This window comes from Lepisosteus oculatus, chromosome 9 (assembly GCF_040954835.1).
Source record: "Lepisosteus oculatus isolate fLepOcu1 chromosome 9, fLepOcu1.hap2, whole genome shotgun sequence".
Classification (NCBI taxonomy): Eukaryota; Metazoa; Chordata; class Actinopteri; order Semionotiformes; family Lepisosteidae; genus Lepisosteus; species Lepisosteus oculatus.
The window spans coordinates 45160293-45176043 of NC_090704.1; the positions used below are offsets into that span (position 1 = coordinate 45160293).

Sequence of the window (15751 nt, forward strand, 5' to 3'; positions counted from 1 at the left end):
CTTCCCAGCATATTAATCAGACTAGCTCTTTATCCGGTGACTCTGCTCCTTCCCCTTCCTTCTTTCGGAGATTCACATCCTTCGTCATTAAGTTACGGCAATGTTTCCAGTCTCTTATATTAGTTTTTTGTTAGTACATTTGTTTTCCTTGCTGAATTATAGATGAGTGGCAACATTACAGGGATGATGTTTTTGGCTTTCTCTATTAGATTATTTATACAGTTCTCTTTTGATTTGGATTTTTAATATATGTTTCTCAGCTTTCGGTCACCCCTTCAGTGGTCTGTCCGGTGTCTTCTGTGTTGCTTAAATATTCTGGCTAATGAACTTTGAGTGTCTGAGCCAATCCAGACATTGTCATGTGTTTCAAAATATTTGCTGCATTAACACTGCATTCGTAGATCTGAGTGTACTATAGGCATCAATCATTCTGCATGTACCGATAAAACTCGGGAAAAGAAACAGAAACAGAGATGACAGGTCTAACCCGGTAACATTTGTTTTAAGAATTATTCTTAGTGTTCGAAATTTACAAAGAAACATGTTCGCTTTTTAGCCCAAATCAGAGTTTTTCCTTGAAACAGGCAGAAACACTTGTGCCTATCTTTGTGTTTTGAGTTGAAAATGTCAAATGAGCTTTTTTTCCTTTTCCCTATCAGAACAGGGTTGTTTGGCTTTTAATGTTTACTCAAAGTAATATCATTGTGCTTTTTTTTAATTTGGGTTGAGTTTGTTTTCTTGCTCTAGGTTTTCTTTGATCTTTTAGTTTACAATAGTGAATTTACCTGGTAAATTTACAGATTTTCTCTTGGTTTCCTTGTGTGCATATATATCATTCACTGTCACCGCGCCGCAGTCGACCGCACTTGGTGTTACAAAGTTCCATGCTTCGTTGTAATTTAACTGTACTGTAACTTCACAATGCCTTGTGCCTGCAGTTCTGCAGGATAGGAGCTCATAAAGGGCAGCTCCCAGTTAGCGACGCCCTGACGTATCTCTCTGTCTCTGTCTTTCACTCTCCTGCCCCCCAGGAGGCCTGTCTGCAGGGAAACCTCATTGCTATTTGCCTCGAGCAGCTCAGTGACCCCCACCCCCTCCTGCGCCAGTGGGTGGCCATCTGCCTGGGCCGCATCTGGCAGAACTTCGACTCCGCGCGCTGGTGCGGTGTGCGCGACAGCGCCCACGAGAAGCTCTACAGCCTGCTGTCGGACCCCATTCCTGAGGTACGGGTTGGCGGGGATTTCTTTGAAATCGAAATGAATCAGAATATCAGTGCAAAAGACAAACTCCTGGTTTGGTTTAAAGAGATATGGTTTTAAAACAACATGTAGAAAACAACATGTAGAAAACAGGTGTTTCTCACTTTTGGAAAACAATGGACCGGGGGTAATATTTTGCTAGTTGCAGGGCTGGGCTCACTGGGTTACAGTCCTGCAGTGTCACACCAAGGCCAGTGGCGCAATGGATAACACGTCTGACTACGGATCAGGAGTTTGAAGGTTCGACTCCTGCCTGGCTCCAGTCGTTTTTTAAACGCATGGAGGCGTGTTCACGGGCGCCCCCGGGTGGGGAAGGGGGGGATTGCGGTCTGGTTCGTATTTTCTCAGAGCCATGGCGGTTCAGTGTAAAGCTCCCATCTGCACTCTTGAAAGGGATTAGGGGACACGACATCTGTCTTTGGGACTGTCCTGCTCGATTCGGCTGTCGTATCTCCCGCCATTCTTTCTCACTTCTGAGCAGCAGGCTTAGCAGGAACTCTCTGCGCCTGGGGGACTTCCATCAACGTGCCACTTTCAGCAGCTGCTCGCTGACAAAAGGCGCCTCTCGTTGCAAAGCCGGGAGATCCCACAGCTCTCCTCCGTTAGACTGGGGCTCGGGAAGCGTGCCTCCCGAAGCAAAGGGAAGGCCCAGTCCGTGCCTTCTCTCCGCGTCAGGAGGAGGCTGGCGTGCTGCTCTCCCGCAGCACAGTAAGGTGAACTGGGATGCACAGCTCCTGGGGAATCACACAGGCGGCTGACTCTCCACCGGGGCCAGGCGAAGAGGCGCGCCTCGAAATCCCACTCGCGTATCCCGCACTCATGCTTGCAGACTGATGAGCCCCGCCCCCCGGCCCCCGGCCCGCTGTATCAGCGTGCGCCTCTCGTCCCTGCACAGGTGGCATTTTGCCCCGTGTCACTGTCGGCTCGATAGCGGCTGATCTCTTGGCATCAGGGCGAAATCGTGCAGCAGTGATTCTCCCGACTTGAAAAAATCACCATGGCAACCGCCTGCTGTAGTAAAACCCCCTTAAATCTTCCTCCCTCATGTCTTCCCCTCTTCCCTTCCCAACCTCCCTCCCCCCTCCCCCCGATTTCTCTCCCCCTCTTTCCAATAAGCAGTTTCTTGCCCCGTGTGCGGAAAACTACGGAGGCTGTCCCTGCCTCAGAGGTTAAAGAATTCAGTGCTGCACATGTCAGGGATGTGAAGTGAGAGTGGATTTTGTTTCATTTGGACGTGTGTTCTTTTCTTTCATAAGTGATTTAAGCTGGCTGTGCTGACAGCCCTCTCTCTTCAAGGGCTTACTTGTGTGCTAATGGAGCCTCCCGCAGCCCAGCTAGGCATTCATCCTGTTGTCGGAGGGCTGAGGCTCGTTTGCCTAATGGCTCTCGGGGAAGCGAGCCCTTATATGTACTTCAAGTGCATTGATCAGCCAGTGAAGGGGGACTCTGCTGCCCCTTCGCTTCCCAAGCGAAACAAGCGAAACGTTTGTGTGATGTGAAACAGAGCCGGACTGCGGCTCAACAACTGTGCTTGGGAGTTCTCTTAATCTGCTGATTTGCAGCTCTAGGTGACATCATGTCTTTGTTCACAACTACACTTTCCTCTGTTTAACTTTGCTTTCTTGATATCCTTTCTGTCTCTGTGCACCGTCTGGAGGTCTGTGTGGATTAATGCTGTTTAAACGTGCCTGTTTCTAGTCTGTTGTGTTAACGAATGGGAATTGTTTTAAGTCGCAAATATGTGAGCCCAGGGCTGTGGTTTGCAGCTCAGGGGATGCAGAAAAAAATGGATTGCAGATCCACAAAGCTAAATAATTAGGGAGTAGAGAGAGGGAAACCAAGGGATTTTGGTAATTCTCTTAAATAAAAATATTTGTTCTTGTTCTTTGCGAGTACTGGGCTGTAATAATTGTTTTAGAAAGCTGTGCAGGTGTGCAGGTCAATCTGATATTAGAACACAGGAGATTCACTGTGAACTTGCATCCTGTGTGACGAGATGGGGGAGTTGCTCAAATAAAATTAGAGCTTTTTCTAAAATAGCACTGGAAGAAACGTTTCTTTGGTGTTCGGTTACCTGTCTTCTCCTTAAGGGATTTTAGGGCAAGATCGTCTCAATACTGGTTTGCAGGACCACCTGACAACCAGCTGTGTGAGGTGGGCTGTGTCAGATGGTCTTGATGATCTTGCAGCAGTGAACATCTGAAAGCAGCAAATATATATATGTGATTTGCTCAGTGGCCTTTTCTCTCCGTTTCCAGTGCTCTGAATCTAAAAAGCAAAATCCACGTGACTTTGTTCATGATCTGCTTCGATCATGGTTTGTGCTGTCGTTTTCTGAATTACCCTAGGGTGCGAAGTGAATGCCTGTGATTTGTTTCTTTATATTCAGTCCGTGTTTCTATAATATCTGAGATCGGTGTATGGTAGGTTTATGGCATAGGGATGATTTTTTTCGTGACAGCCCCTTCAAGCGATTATTTGTGTTCCGGGGTTCAGCTTCACTTCTGAAGGCTCAAGCCTTCATTGCCTCTTGTTATGATTTGCCTCTTTGATTGGGCGGTATTTTTGAATGGAGTTTTTGTGTATCATTAGGAGTGTGGGGTACGTCTGTGTGTGGGCTAGTGGCTAACAACACTGCATCATCGCCTATAAGGGCTCAAATCCTTTGACTTCTGGCTGCAGCTGTGAGCTGTTGTGCATCTGCTTGGTTTTGGAGCTCGTTGGCCTCTAGCCTTCACTCAGATCCCACAACTTTGGGAGACGGTGAAAGTGCTTTGAGACGATGCGTCATGAAAGTTGCTTTCAAATATGAATGATTTATAATGAAGACCAAGAAGCAGGGAGCAGTACACCTGAGGTGCCCAGGCCTGATGACTCACACACCTGTCGGTTTTTGCTCCAGCCGAGCCCTCGGTTACACAATCAGACTCTTCATGAACTTAATAATAAGATGAACGTTGGAGCTTTAAACGTTGCATTTTGTAAAGAAACAAAATCCCAAACTTCTGAACTAGAAACAAAATGCAAATATTCCAACGAGGCAACATCTTAGATCAATTAAGGCCTCAGTTGTCCAATTAAGGTGGGATGGAATGAAAGCCAACAGGTGTGTGGGTCATCAGCGCCAGGATCGGGACCCCTTGTTATACACTCTCCCTCTGAGCAGTCCAAAGTCCAAATGGCACTTGCACGGTAGCACCAGCTGTGTAATGTATTGTTCTTTCGTTAGTTTATATGTATTGTCCTCATATTTAAGGGTTTTTCCTGATGAATGCGTATAAGTATAATCAGTGCCTTTATTAAAGACTGCTCTCATTGTGACATTGTGATGCCTCGCAGGTACGCTGTGCCGCGGTCTTCGCTCTGGGCACCTTTGTGGGCAACTCAGCGGAGCGAACTGACCACTCCACCACCATCGACCACAACGTGGCCATGATGCTGGCGCAGCTCATCAACGATGGCAGCCCCGTTGTGCGCAAGGTGGGTGTGTGATACCCGATCCAGGACATTGGCACTGCCAGTGCGGTGGTGCCACAGGGGGCCTCTGTAAAGTGAATCCAGCTGGGGAACCGCACTGCGATCATGTACACTGCTGTAAAGACAGATGCAGAGAGTGGGTGCACGCTACCAAGACGCTCTGTCTGCCAATGCCTGCTAGCTACACTGGCACTGGGAAGAAGCAGGCTTGTAAAGGACGTCAAAGAGAAGGGTAATTAACAGATGCGTAAAGGAGCTTGTACTTTTTTGCTGGATTGCGTTTTGAACTGTTAAGCATAGTAGAGGTGTAATTATAGAACAGGTGTACGTTTGTGATGTGTAGACCTACTGTTGCAGAACTGCTATTTTTTTTAGACTTCGTGAATGTTAAGTTGGAAAAGTTGCCATGAATGTGTAAATACAGTTCACCACGAAACATTTATTGAACTTCTTGAATTAGTAAGTGGCCTTGTGTCAAATATGGGGTGCTGTGCAACTGTGCAGCCAGAAATCCTTGTGCAATCTATAGCTGCAGGAAACTTTCATTTTCTCAGTCGAGTGTAGGAAGGAGAAAGCAGACAAGCATGCTGTAGACAAAGCTTTGTAGATCTGTCAGACAGGGGACTGAGGAACCATGGACGTGCCAACACTGTGTGTGCCCACAGGAGCTGGTGGTGGCGCTCAGTCACCTGGTGGTCCAGTACGAGAGCAACTTCTGCACTGTGGCGCTACAGTTCATGGAGGAAGAGAAGAACTACGCTGTCCCCTCGCCCGCCAGCAACACAGGTGCCCACACAAAACCTGCCACCAGCCGGCTTTTAAAAGAGCAGAGGCCCAGGGCTGCTTTTATATATTTTATCATGGATGGCTTCTCTCTCTCTGTGCATAAGGTCTGCTGTCTAAGCTAGTTGCCCATTTGAAAATGCTGCTATCTCCCCATAGACCAGGGTTTCCCATTTCCAGCCTTAAAAGAGCTTGCTGGTCTGGTAAAGTTCATTCGTGCGTGGAGACAGTTACTAGCTCTGGAGCTCAAATCCGAAGACGCGGCAGCCTCCTGCTCTTCGGCGGCGGTGGCTCTCTCCCTGACGAGGTGTCTCTGCATCTCTCCCTCTGTCCTGCGCGTGCAGAGTCCGGGAACCTGACCCCGGTGAGGGACAGCCCGGCCATCCCTCGCCTTCGCACCGTCAGTTCCTACGGCAACATCCGAGCAGCCACCACGGCCCGGAACCTGAACAAGAGCCTGCAGAACCTCAACCTGAACGAGGAGGGTGAGACCAGCGGGGGACCGGGGGCGATGAGACCCAGGGTCCGGTCCTGGGGCTGGGACAGCCAGCAGTGTGCGTGCCCAGGGCAGCGGTCAGAGGCTGTGCTGTGCCTTGGGGTTCCTCATACCGCAGCACAGTGCAGTCTGAGCCAGGCACTGCTGGTGCAGGACCCCCGCTGGAGATCGCTTATTCACGTATCTCCTTCTCAGCCCAGAGCAGCGCAGGAAAGTCAGCCATTTAGTGTGGAAAAATACATTCCAAAGGAGCAGAAACAAGTGACCTTCTAAGGGGGCTTTCAGGTTCGGTTGAATGACATGGTTTTGTCAAGCAGTCTAGTTGTCGCACTGGTAGCATTGTTTCCTGTTGGGATGATTTTGCGTTTTGCAGTCATCCTGGGCTGTTTGGGGCCTTCGTCATTGTTTGCAAGTAAAACGAGTGTGTGCACAAAAACATTTTTTTTCTTTTTTGTGGTAAACTAAGAATTTCTGGCATATTTTGACGTAAAGGGCTTGGCCTCACAGCATGTTCGTTGGAAGAGCAATCTTGGATTTTTGTGTTCTTGACCAAGGTGTGTATGTTCCTTCCTGCCAGTAGGGGGCCACATTGTCTTTTCACCGGGGAACCTGAGCACCAGCAGCAGCGCCAGCAGCACCCTGGGCAGTCCGGACAATGACGAATATATCCTGTCCTTCGAGACCATCGACAAAATGAGGAGGGTCAGCTCCTACTCCTCCCTCAACTCCCTCATCGGTGAGTCTCCGGCGTGCACGGCTGCTGTCATGGCAGTCTTGCCTTCCTGGGGGAAAAAAAAACCACTCGGGGCCCCGATACATGATTATTAGTGCCCCGCCCCCCCTCTCCACCCTCCCAAGAAACAGCCCTCAAGGTTAGGCACAGCTGTTCTCTGCAAAGAGTTCAGAAGTGTTTTCTGCAGGATCTACGTGGATGCTTGTGGCAGGCATGGGCTTCACAAACCACAGGTCACAGCGCCAAGCACCGCCAGCCTTGCGGTCTGCTGCATTTCTGTGTTGGGTGTGTCGCGGCCGGTCTGTGATCTCCTCGAGGCCGCTCGTTGTCATGCGGAGGTCCTCCCAAGTGTGTACCCGTGCCTCCGTGTGTTGTATCAGCGGCGCTGCCATGTGGCTGAGGAGCGTGCGGCGAGTCGTTTTGCAGTTCTCCCACACTGCTCGATTTCAGCCACCTTCAATCAATTACAGCTCCACTTCACGAGGCCTTGGGTGAGTCCTGCCAGGCTGGAGGAGTTCTTGGCCAGCAGAAAGATTCAACTTGTTTTTGCTGCTCATGTAATTATTGCGAGAGCAGATGGCTGAGGTATTACCGTAGCACATACAGTGGCTGTGTGGTATGGCCTGTTTTTAAATTAACTTGCTTTTTTACACAAAGGCTGTGTCGGGCTGCATGGGTTTGCCATGTTGTCCACGTGGAGATCTTTAGCCAAAAAAAATGGTTCCTTCCCGAAGTGGACACTAGAAATGAGGAGGACGCTGCTGTCCAGAGCTAGGTGTACTGGACTAGCACGACTAGGTTTCAGTGATCTTTCAGTGAAAGATCTGTGCTGTCAATGCTGGGTTGCGTATTGGGGATCCTTTGTAAAGCACATGGGCTGTCCCGCCGAACAGGAACATGAGGGGCTGTCCAGTACAGCGTTTACTGCACAGCGCAAGGACAGATGTTTGAGGCACATGCACATCTGGGAAGAAGAGAGGGAGAGAGCTCCCACCATCCCAGCTGTTGACTCCAGCCGGGCAGGCTGAGCCCCTAGGGCAAGAGAGTGCTTTCCCTGGTCAGTCCAAGGCACTCTCTCAAGCAGGCCCGTCATTGGCGCCATCCTGTATATGTTACTGCTTGAGTTCGGGCTTGCTTCGGGACGAGGACAACCACATCCTTCCTTCTCGGTCTCTCGCGATGCGGGCATCTCTTCTCTTCTCGGTCAGCCTCTTTACAAGATGCCCTGACCAGCGCAGTTCATACCACAGGCTCGAGGGCTTCCCGAGGGTACGGCTCCTGATCGGGCTGACCTAACCCCTCGCTCTGCCACATCCGGAGCCCATCATAGAGCCCACAGCCCCTTGAGGGATCTGCAAAAGCATGACAAGGAATCCCCAGAAACAGGAGTGAATTTCGCAACATCTGCTGCTTTACTGTCTGTCTTGCTTCAGCTTCACAGATAACACTCACCCCCATCAATTTGTTTGTCATCATATTTCAGGCTGACTGTGTGCTAGCAAGTAAATGACCAGATATATAGATGCACACTTGCTGTAGTACCGCTTTGTAAACTTGGCCCCAAGACACATAGCAGTCCAGCACAGTACATCTCTTTTTTTGTTCTCTCTTGTCTTTGGAAGAGTAATTCAATTTCCTGAATCTGGCATTGGATTCTGTGTTTGATACTGCTTTCAACACTGGCTTGCAGGCAGTAAGCTCCCTGCCTGCTCTGCTAGGGGACGCAGGTGTGCTCTGTTAGGGCTAGGGCTTTGGAAGTGGTTGTCCCAGGAGCTGTAGATAGTGAAAGTACGCCACAGCGAGGTCTCCACTCAGCACACAGCACATATGCATGGCTGGTCAGTGCAGAAGAAGTGGTGCATTACTTTAAAGCTTTAAAAGCACTGCATTTCTAACACACAGGAATCAGGACAGGGATTCTGTCAGAATGAGGCCCGGCAACCCTCTTAGCTACTGTTACGTGATGTTGGCGTAATCCTTGATAATCAAGGAGTCTATGGATTGCCGTAATCTTCAGTGCCCTCTGTCACTTAACGCTCCGGCTCTCTGTCAGTGCACTGTGTACCAAGTCTTCCTCTGCTAATGAACGATATCCAGCGCGGAGCCCCTCTGCAGTGATGGGCCTCGGCTCACAGCCTCAGCTGACATTGCCCCCTGAAGTTCGGCTTTACTAGTGCCGAAGGTGAAGTATCTGTCGCAAGCTGTCCTGTATCCTCAGCATTGGTCGGATTCTAACTTATGTAAAAAAGCTTTTTTAATGCAGAGCAAAAGAACATTGCTTTGTAATCTGAGATCTTTATAAACCTGGTATATCCCTCTGATTTATAGTAAATAACATCCTGGCCGTTTGCCTGTTTTCTGATTTTTTTTAAATCAACTAGGTTATAAAAATGAGCGTAAACACAATGAATCCTCATATTTCTACATCCAGTAGTTGCCGATATGCATTTAGAAATCATACCTAATACAGATGGTCAGTTCTGACTGTAAATACCGGGTGTACAATACAGCTAGTTGGCCTATTCAAACAACTGCAGTGTGACCTAGGTGTACCAAATTCCATTGCTGACCTGGCATGTACATGTGTGTAATAACACTTACATCCAGAGGTTTTTTGGGCATATCATCTTCTGTGGGTTCTCCTAAAATAATGATCACGTTGTTTCTAGATGACCTTCACATGGCTTGACCAATGTCTGACTGTACGTAAATTGCTGTACCAGCTGGGGCTAAGGGTCATTGCAGAATGCCGATCAATAGGACAGTCCACAGCTCCTCTGTCCGTCGATGGAACTTCTTCATCGGAGGAGCAGGACACAGTCTTGTGCAGATTCAGTTTTATTGAGCTCAATAATGACATCAACGCATGTTGGTTCTGCCCCGCAGAACAGACAACCTGCAAGGGTTTCCCAGCTCTTATATACAGTCAGAAGAAAGTTTGTTTCACAATCTGAGTGCTTGTCCTGTTCTTTGATATGTAATTACTTCTTGTCTTGCTCTAGGTTCTGTCCTCTGATATTCAGCAGACATTGGTCTGGTTTATCCTGTTTGTGGGTGTCATTCCTGTCATTTATTATGTAGCGTTAAGCCACTGGGTCTGCTAAAGCAAGTCAGCTTTATGGCACCTTAGTGTAACTTTTGCTTGAGGCTAAGTTAACAGACCCCATCAACAGCTCTCACAATGTGCTTAAGTGGTGATACTTTGATGCTGGATAAGTGAGATATATACATGTCCCACCTCAGAACCAGGAGTCCAAATTAATCGGCATCTCCCATGCAATCCCAAAATGCATTCCCAGTGCGCGATTGCAGCTTCTTAGTGTGCCAGAGTGACCGCTGTGTCCGCTGTGGGATCAGTGGCTGTCAGCATGCTTGGTGCAGCTTTTACATGGGATTACCACGCCCTTTGCAGCGTGAGCTGTCAGGGATGCCTTTCTCAGGCTGCGAGCACTGCAGTGTCTGGGCCTGGCTGTTTTTTCCACTGAGGAGTGTATCCCCCCCCCTGCCCTGACTACAGCTGGGGTGGGGTTACATGTCCCCAGTTTCTAACAGGCGAGGGGATGACGTTCTGCTATGTCTGGCAGGTGTGCTTTTCTTTTCCTTAGGACTGTCTGAACATGTCAGTGCACCTGATAGCAAAGGGTCTTAAACTGACAGGGGAAAAAAAGTGCTACTTCTGTTTCCCTCTTTTTCAAGGTGAAAAGAACCAGGTGAGAAGAAAGTATAACGAGAGGTTTACCTCCTCAGCAGTTTCGCACCCAGTCATTTCTTATAACGTTTTGAAACCATGTTTCTCAAGATTAATGAATACTCCTTCTATTTGTGTTTGGGGGGGGGGTCTGTGCGAAATGCCTGTTTAGGAAGTTGGGGAGTGGCCGGCCCCTTCGGGTTGTGAAGTTGCACGTCGTAGGCTGATACAGGACGCCTTGAGAAGGCTCCTGCCCCCTCTGCCCCTTGTGCCCCACGGAGAAATGTCTCCTTGGAAAAACAGAAAAGCACTCCCATGGGAAGGGTGGCTGGTGGTGCCCCCGAGGGTCAACCAGCTCCGGTGTCGGGACACCAGCGCTCCCTGGCTCCCCCGCTCCCAGCGCTCTCTGCCCTGTCTCAGCGATTCCCCCCCCCCCCCCCGTGGACCCCTCCAGTCCGTACACAGCCCCCTGCACGCTCTCCGGCTGCCAATCAGCAGCGCCTGGAGAGTCGGCCCTGCCCACCAGAGGCACAGTTCCCTCCTCTGCTCCGGATTAGCCCTCGGAACATCCGGGCACAAGCTGGGCAGGGGCAGCCCCATCCCCTCCTCCTTGTCTCGGATCTTCAGTACGGCCCTGTCTGTCTGACTCCCCTGGCTGATCCCGACAGCGTGTGTGAGTGTGTCGCTCATGGGTGGCCCAGTCAAAGGCTGGCCGTTTTGTGAAGCCCAGCGGTCTTTTCCGCTCGTGTGCGCCTTTTTCTCTGCGTGTTCCGTGTGGAAAATGTTCCGCGGTAGCACGAGCGGAATGGCTGAAAATAAACCAGCTGATCGACGTTTGTAAAGTCCCTGCCGTTTCAGGTTTGAGGAGATTAAAACCGTCTGGGGCAGCCCCTCTTCTCGAGCGGCAGAGTAGTTTCCGGTTTGTGTCCCTCCTGAGAACTTTAACGTCTAGCTCTCGGATCAGTTGCTCCATGCAGGTTCTCTGAGACCTTGCGGAGAACCTTGAACTTTTAAGTGCTCGCGTTGCCGGTTCTTCCGCTAGCCTTGGGTCGTCCCTGGGGTGTTCAGTTATGAGCCGTGCTCCTCCACCTCGCTGTGCGCTGAGCTGCAGTGAGAGATTTCGCTAAACCCTCTAAAAAGACGATGTGGCAAAATCTGCAAAAGCAGCACTTCTCAATCTTTCAGTGCTAGCCCCCCCATACCCCCACCCCTGACACCAGCCTCGCAGGACTCCATCACTGTTCTGCAGTCACGCCTGTCAGCATGTGTGCAAGCTCCGTATGCAGTGAGAGATCAGTAATAATACAATGTCGGTTCTCTAATAGATCTTGCCCATAATGGTAGAGCCAAGATTAGGGTGCTGCCGAATACCGCTTAGATGCGAGTGACTGATGGAGAGCTGTCATTGCTGTTGTGCTACACATGCTTGATGATCAGGAGATAAATACTCTCGCCACATGGCTCTTCCCCTGGGTCTGCCGCCTCCTCTCCTTACACTAGACATTAGTTTGCTGACAGTGTTCAGCTCACTTCAGTGATTTGCCTTCGCTCCTGTCACGGTCCAGCTTGGGGAGAGTGTGACACTGGCAGAAAGCAGAAGCAGAGTATAAAACCCAGAAGCAGCTCGTCCTTGCTGTTCTTACACGCTGTTCTTCAATTTGTTTATTTTTTCCTCGTCAAAGGGGTGGCTTGGGATCCGTTCCCAACATTTCAAGCCCTGAATGGAGCTCCGGCTCAGTGTCTTGTCTCTGTGTCTGTGTGTTGTGCAGGGGTGTCCTTCAACAGCGTCTACACGCAGATCTGGAGGGTGCTGCTTCACCTGGCTGCTGATCCCTTCCCTGAGGTGTCCGACCTGGCCATGAAGGTCCTCAACAGCATCGCCTACAAGGTGAGATCCTCCTTCACTGCCAGTAGGGCCGTGCTTCTCTCTCTTTGCTCCTTCTCTTCCTCTCTCCCCACCACTCATTCCCTCTTTCCTTGCCTGCTTGTCCCTGCCCCCCCCCCCCTTCTGTTCCCCTGTCCTTCCTCATTTGTGTGTGCAGTGAGTGGACAGATGCACTTATCTCTCCCCGGCCGATTCCCCCATGTGTGTGTTTCCTCCTGCTGAGGAAAGGGTTAATTCCTCTTGCCAGCGTTTGATTTGATACCTCCTCCCCCTCCCCCGTGTGCTGCGGAGCAGGCCGGCTCCCCCAGCTCTTCCCTCACGTGACCCAAAGCATTTAGTTTTGTGCAAATGCGATTAAATCGAAATTGTTCCCTGAAGTCTGAGAAACACTGAAAGATGGCCATGAACTTCCAGTGCAGCTTAAGGAGGTAATAACTAAAGATTATATAAGTCTCGTCTCATCTCTCTTGTTGTCACAGCGGTTTCCCCGAGTCCCCTGTGGCTACAGATCTTTTTTTTTTTTTTTTACCGTTCCCTTTTGTACCTCACTGCCCCTGCTGCGTCTGTGCCTGTGGGCTGGCGAGTTAGCAGGTGTGAGCCGTGCCCGTGTGCCGAGGTGCTCCGCCAGTTGCCAAGGCCTGTCCAGTTTCCCTGTAGTTTGTCCGTCCCAGAAGCCTGGAGTTGCGAGTGACTCGGTGTCCACAACGTGCCGCTTGCGCACGCCCCGCCGCCCACCTCGCCTTGTGCGCCGGATCTTAACACGGGCGGTTGGAGAAAGGCAGGAGGCACACCAGCAGGAGATGTGCAAAAAGATTTTTAGCCAGCAAATCCTGCTCCTCGTGACTCCAGTGCCTCTGCTGGATTTCTTTCCAGCCTGGCCCTCGGTTACATAATTGAACCTTCAGCTGAACAAACGGCGTGAGAAATTGAAATTCTTTGAATGTCTCCAGCTCTTAAGCTGTGAAAGATTTTTGCAAGCAACTTGAAATCTGCCGTTTCTTTTCCAGCAGTTAAAAATTAAAAATTCCAATTAAGCCAATTATGAATTCGATTAAAAGGTCGATGAAGTAACCGAGCTGGTGTGGAAGCTGGCAGATACTGCAGTCACGTGGGCCAGAGCAAAAACTGATTTTTTTTCTGCACTGAGTAGGCTTCAATGTTAACGACAACGTGAAAGATTTGCGCCGGAGTCGACAACAATCTAGGTTTATCAGCAGTGAAGCAGAGGCCCCTCTTTCTACTGCATTGCAGTGAAACAAGCTGCACACCAAAATACACTGCTTCAGTCTTTGTGTGCAATTAGGAGTGTGCAATTTGAATTCTTTTTCGGTAAAAAAAAAAACTCTTTTCCGAGCTAACGGCTCTTCTGTGTAACCTATTGCCTCCTCATCCGCGTTGCTTATCCTGCGCGTGTTTGTTCTCCATCCTGCCCTGCTCGGGGTGCTCTCTGTGCTTCTGACACACTGCCTGCCTGAGAGCTCCTGAAGGGGTTCACACCCTCCCCCCCCCCCTCAACATGGGACGGGCTGTGAATTCTTCCTCTCTCCCTGGAGGAGAGTCAGCTGGGAGCAGGGAGGAAACCGAGCGTGTGCAGACTGGGCAGCACGAGGGAAGCCTCTTGTTAGAATTCAGCTCGCCTCACCTCACTCACTCGGCTTCCTTCACGCCGCAGTTTTCCCTCCAGAAGAAAGGGGGGTGCAGGGGAGCAGCGCCCCCCATCTTTGAACACGGGGCTCCTCTTCAGATAGCGAGGGCATGGAGAAGACAGCTCAGACTCCGACGAGAGAGGAGGCGTAAGAATGGAGGCGTATTTGCAGATGGGGGGGGGCTTTTGAAAAGATGAAGTCAATCTTGGTATCTAGGCCGAGGCTTTTTCAAGATGGAGTGATCTTTTAATAAGGGTGCCCTTTACGAGAAGTAGAACTGGGTCTCTTGACAAGAGCGTGTTTTTTTTCTCCCCCCGTCAGCGCCGCGCTGTCCTTTCGGCGTCGCACTGCATTCGAGACACAAGACTCTTATGTGATAAAAGCTGGTGTCAACAGTGCACTGAAGAGGCAGCCTTAATTAACAGCGCTCAAAAAGCGCCTGTATTAGAGCACTTCGCCCCACCCAGGCTTTCAGTGGTCATACGGAAAGGCATAATGATACTAGGTCATAGCCAAAAAAAAAGAAAACTAATTACTTTCTGATCCCGGCATCAATAAAGGCTTCTTTTAATTCAGTACCTTTTCAATGGGCTTTGTTATATAGCTCTTATTGGGAAAATAATTTCTTTTCATGCATCCAGGAAGGCTGAGTCAGGAAGCTGTCGTTATTGTCAATGTGCGAGTGAGGAACGAGATCTGCTCTCAGCCAAAAGCAGAACCCTTTGGCTGCCGCCTGAGCCGTGGGGCTTTGTTCTGCCTTGGTTTGGCGTCACTGCATTCGGCGTAAGAACATGGTTAATGTCCCCTTGCTGAGAAGCGTTTAGTCATCTTTGACAGGGGAGAAAGAAAATGTTTTGTGAGTTTGTCTGGTAAAGTTCCGACAGATGGGTAGATGGTTAGGAAGACAGATTCTGTTTCTTAGTTGACTATCTTAATAGTCGCGGGATAAATCAGGCTTTGACTTGGCCGCGAGCAAGGCATTCTGTCCCGTGCTTCGCTGCCAGTGCCGACCTGCGCTCCCAGCAGTTTCCACTGCGGATCTGCTGCCTCTTGTGATCGCCGTTCGCTCTCTTCTTCTTTCTACTTTTTCTCCCTCCTCGACCTCTCGCTCTCTCTGCCCTGGTCAATGGACATATCGAACCCAGAACCGCGGGGGGTTGGCGGGGTGCTCGGAAAGGATGTTTCCGGTGCGTTGAGCAGCCATGATCACTTTCCTAAGAAGTCTGGGCTGCCTGCCAGGGCCTGGAAGGTCACCAGCCACTGTGTAACAAGATGACCTGATACAAATATTCAAAATCCTCAAGGATGACGGACTTCTTCCGAAAGAGCAACTGAAGCATGGCAGGGCACGGGGTGAAAGAGGGTGCATTTAGAAATGGGAGCAGGACGCACTTCTTTACGCAAAGGGTGGTGGGGGTCTGGAACAAGCTGTCCGTGCCTGTGTTCTTATTTCACCTGTTAAACAGTGTAAAAAAGAAAACGATTCACTCTGCTTGACAGAACCTTCCACAGAAGCAGGGATCCAGGATTTCATCAGGTTTTGAGCAGTGGGCTTGAGGCGGACTGCTTTGAACATCCAGACACTAGCGTTCTGCTGTGAGCCGTGCTCTTGCTCTGCCTGCTCACAAGCCTGGGAGGTCGCTTAGGCCCTCGTGCTGATCAGCCTCTGGGCGAGGTTGAAAGCACATTTGTTTTACTACCCTACATAAATGAAGAGATGGAGAAATGCTCCTCTGAAGCATCGTTAAGAAATGGTGTAAATCATGCCACCTTGGAGAGGGGGG

The 15751-nt window shown here is 50.0% G+C and overlaps 1 protein-coding gene across 4 annotated transcripts in view; it reads left to right on the forward strand.

The window, feature by feature from the left end:
- The window catches only part of rptor (regulatory associated protein of MTOR, complex 1), a 143842-nt gene that overhangs the window by 94148 nt on the left and 33943 nt on the right, over nt 1-15751 (forward strand). For 3 of the 4 annotated variants that reach the window (XM_069194603.1, XM_069194605.1, XM_069194606.1), the window contains exons 17-22: nt 1032-1223; nt 4599-4739; nt 5402-5522; nt 5864-6004; nt 6593-6751; nt 12206-12324. In XM_069194603.1, coding sequence (XP_069050704.1) covers nt 1032-1223; nt 4599-4739; nt 5402-5522; nt 5864-6004; nt 6593-6751; nt 12206-12324 — 873 coding nt within the window. The remainder of the gene's footprint in view (nt 1-1031; nt 1224-4598; nt 4740-5401; nt 5523-5863; nt 6005-6592; nt 6752-12205; nt 12325-15751) is intronic. The other variant, XM_069194604.1, reaches the window with a different exon arrangement.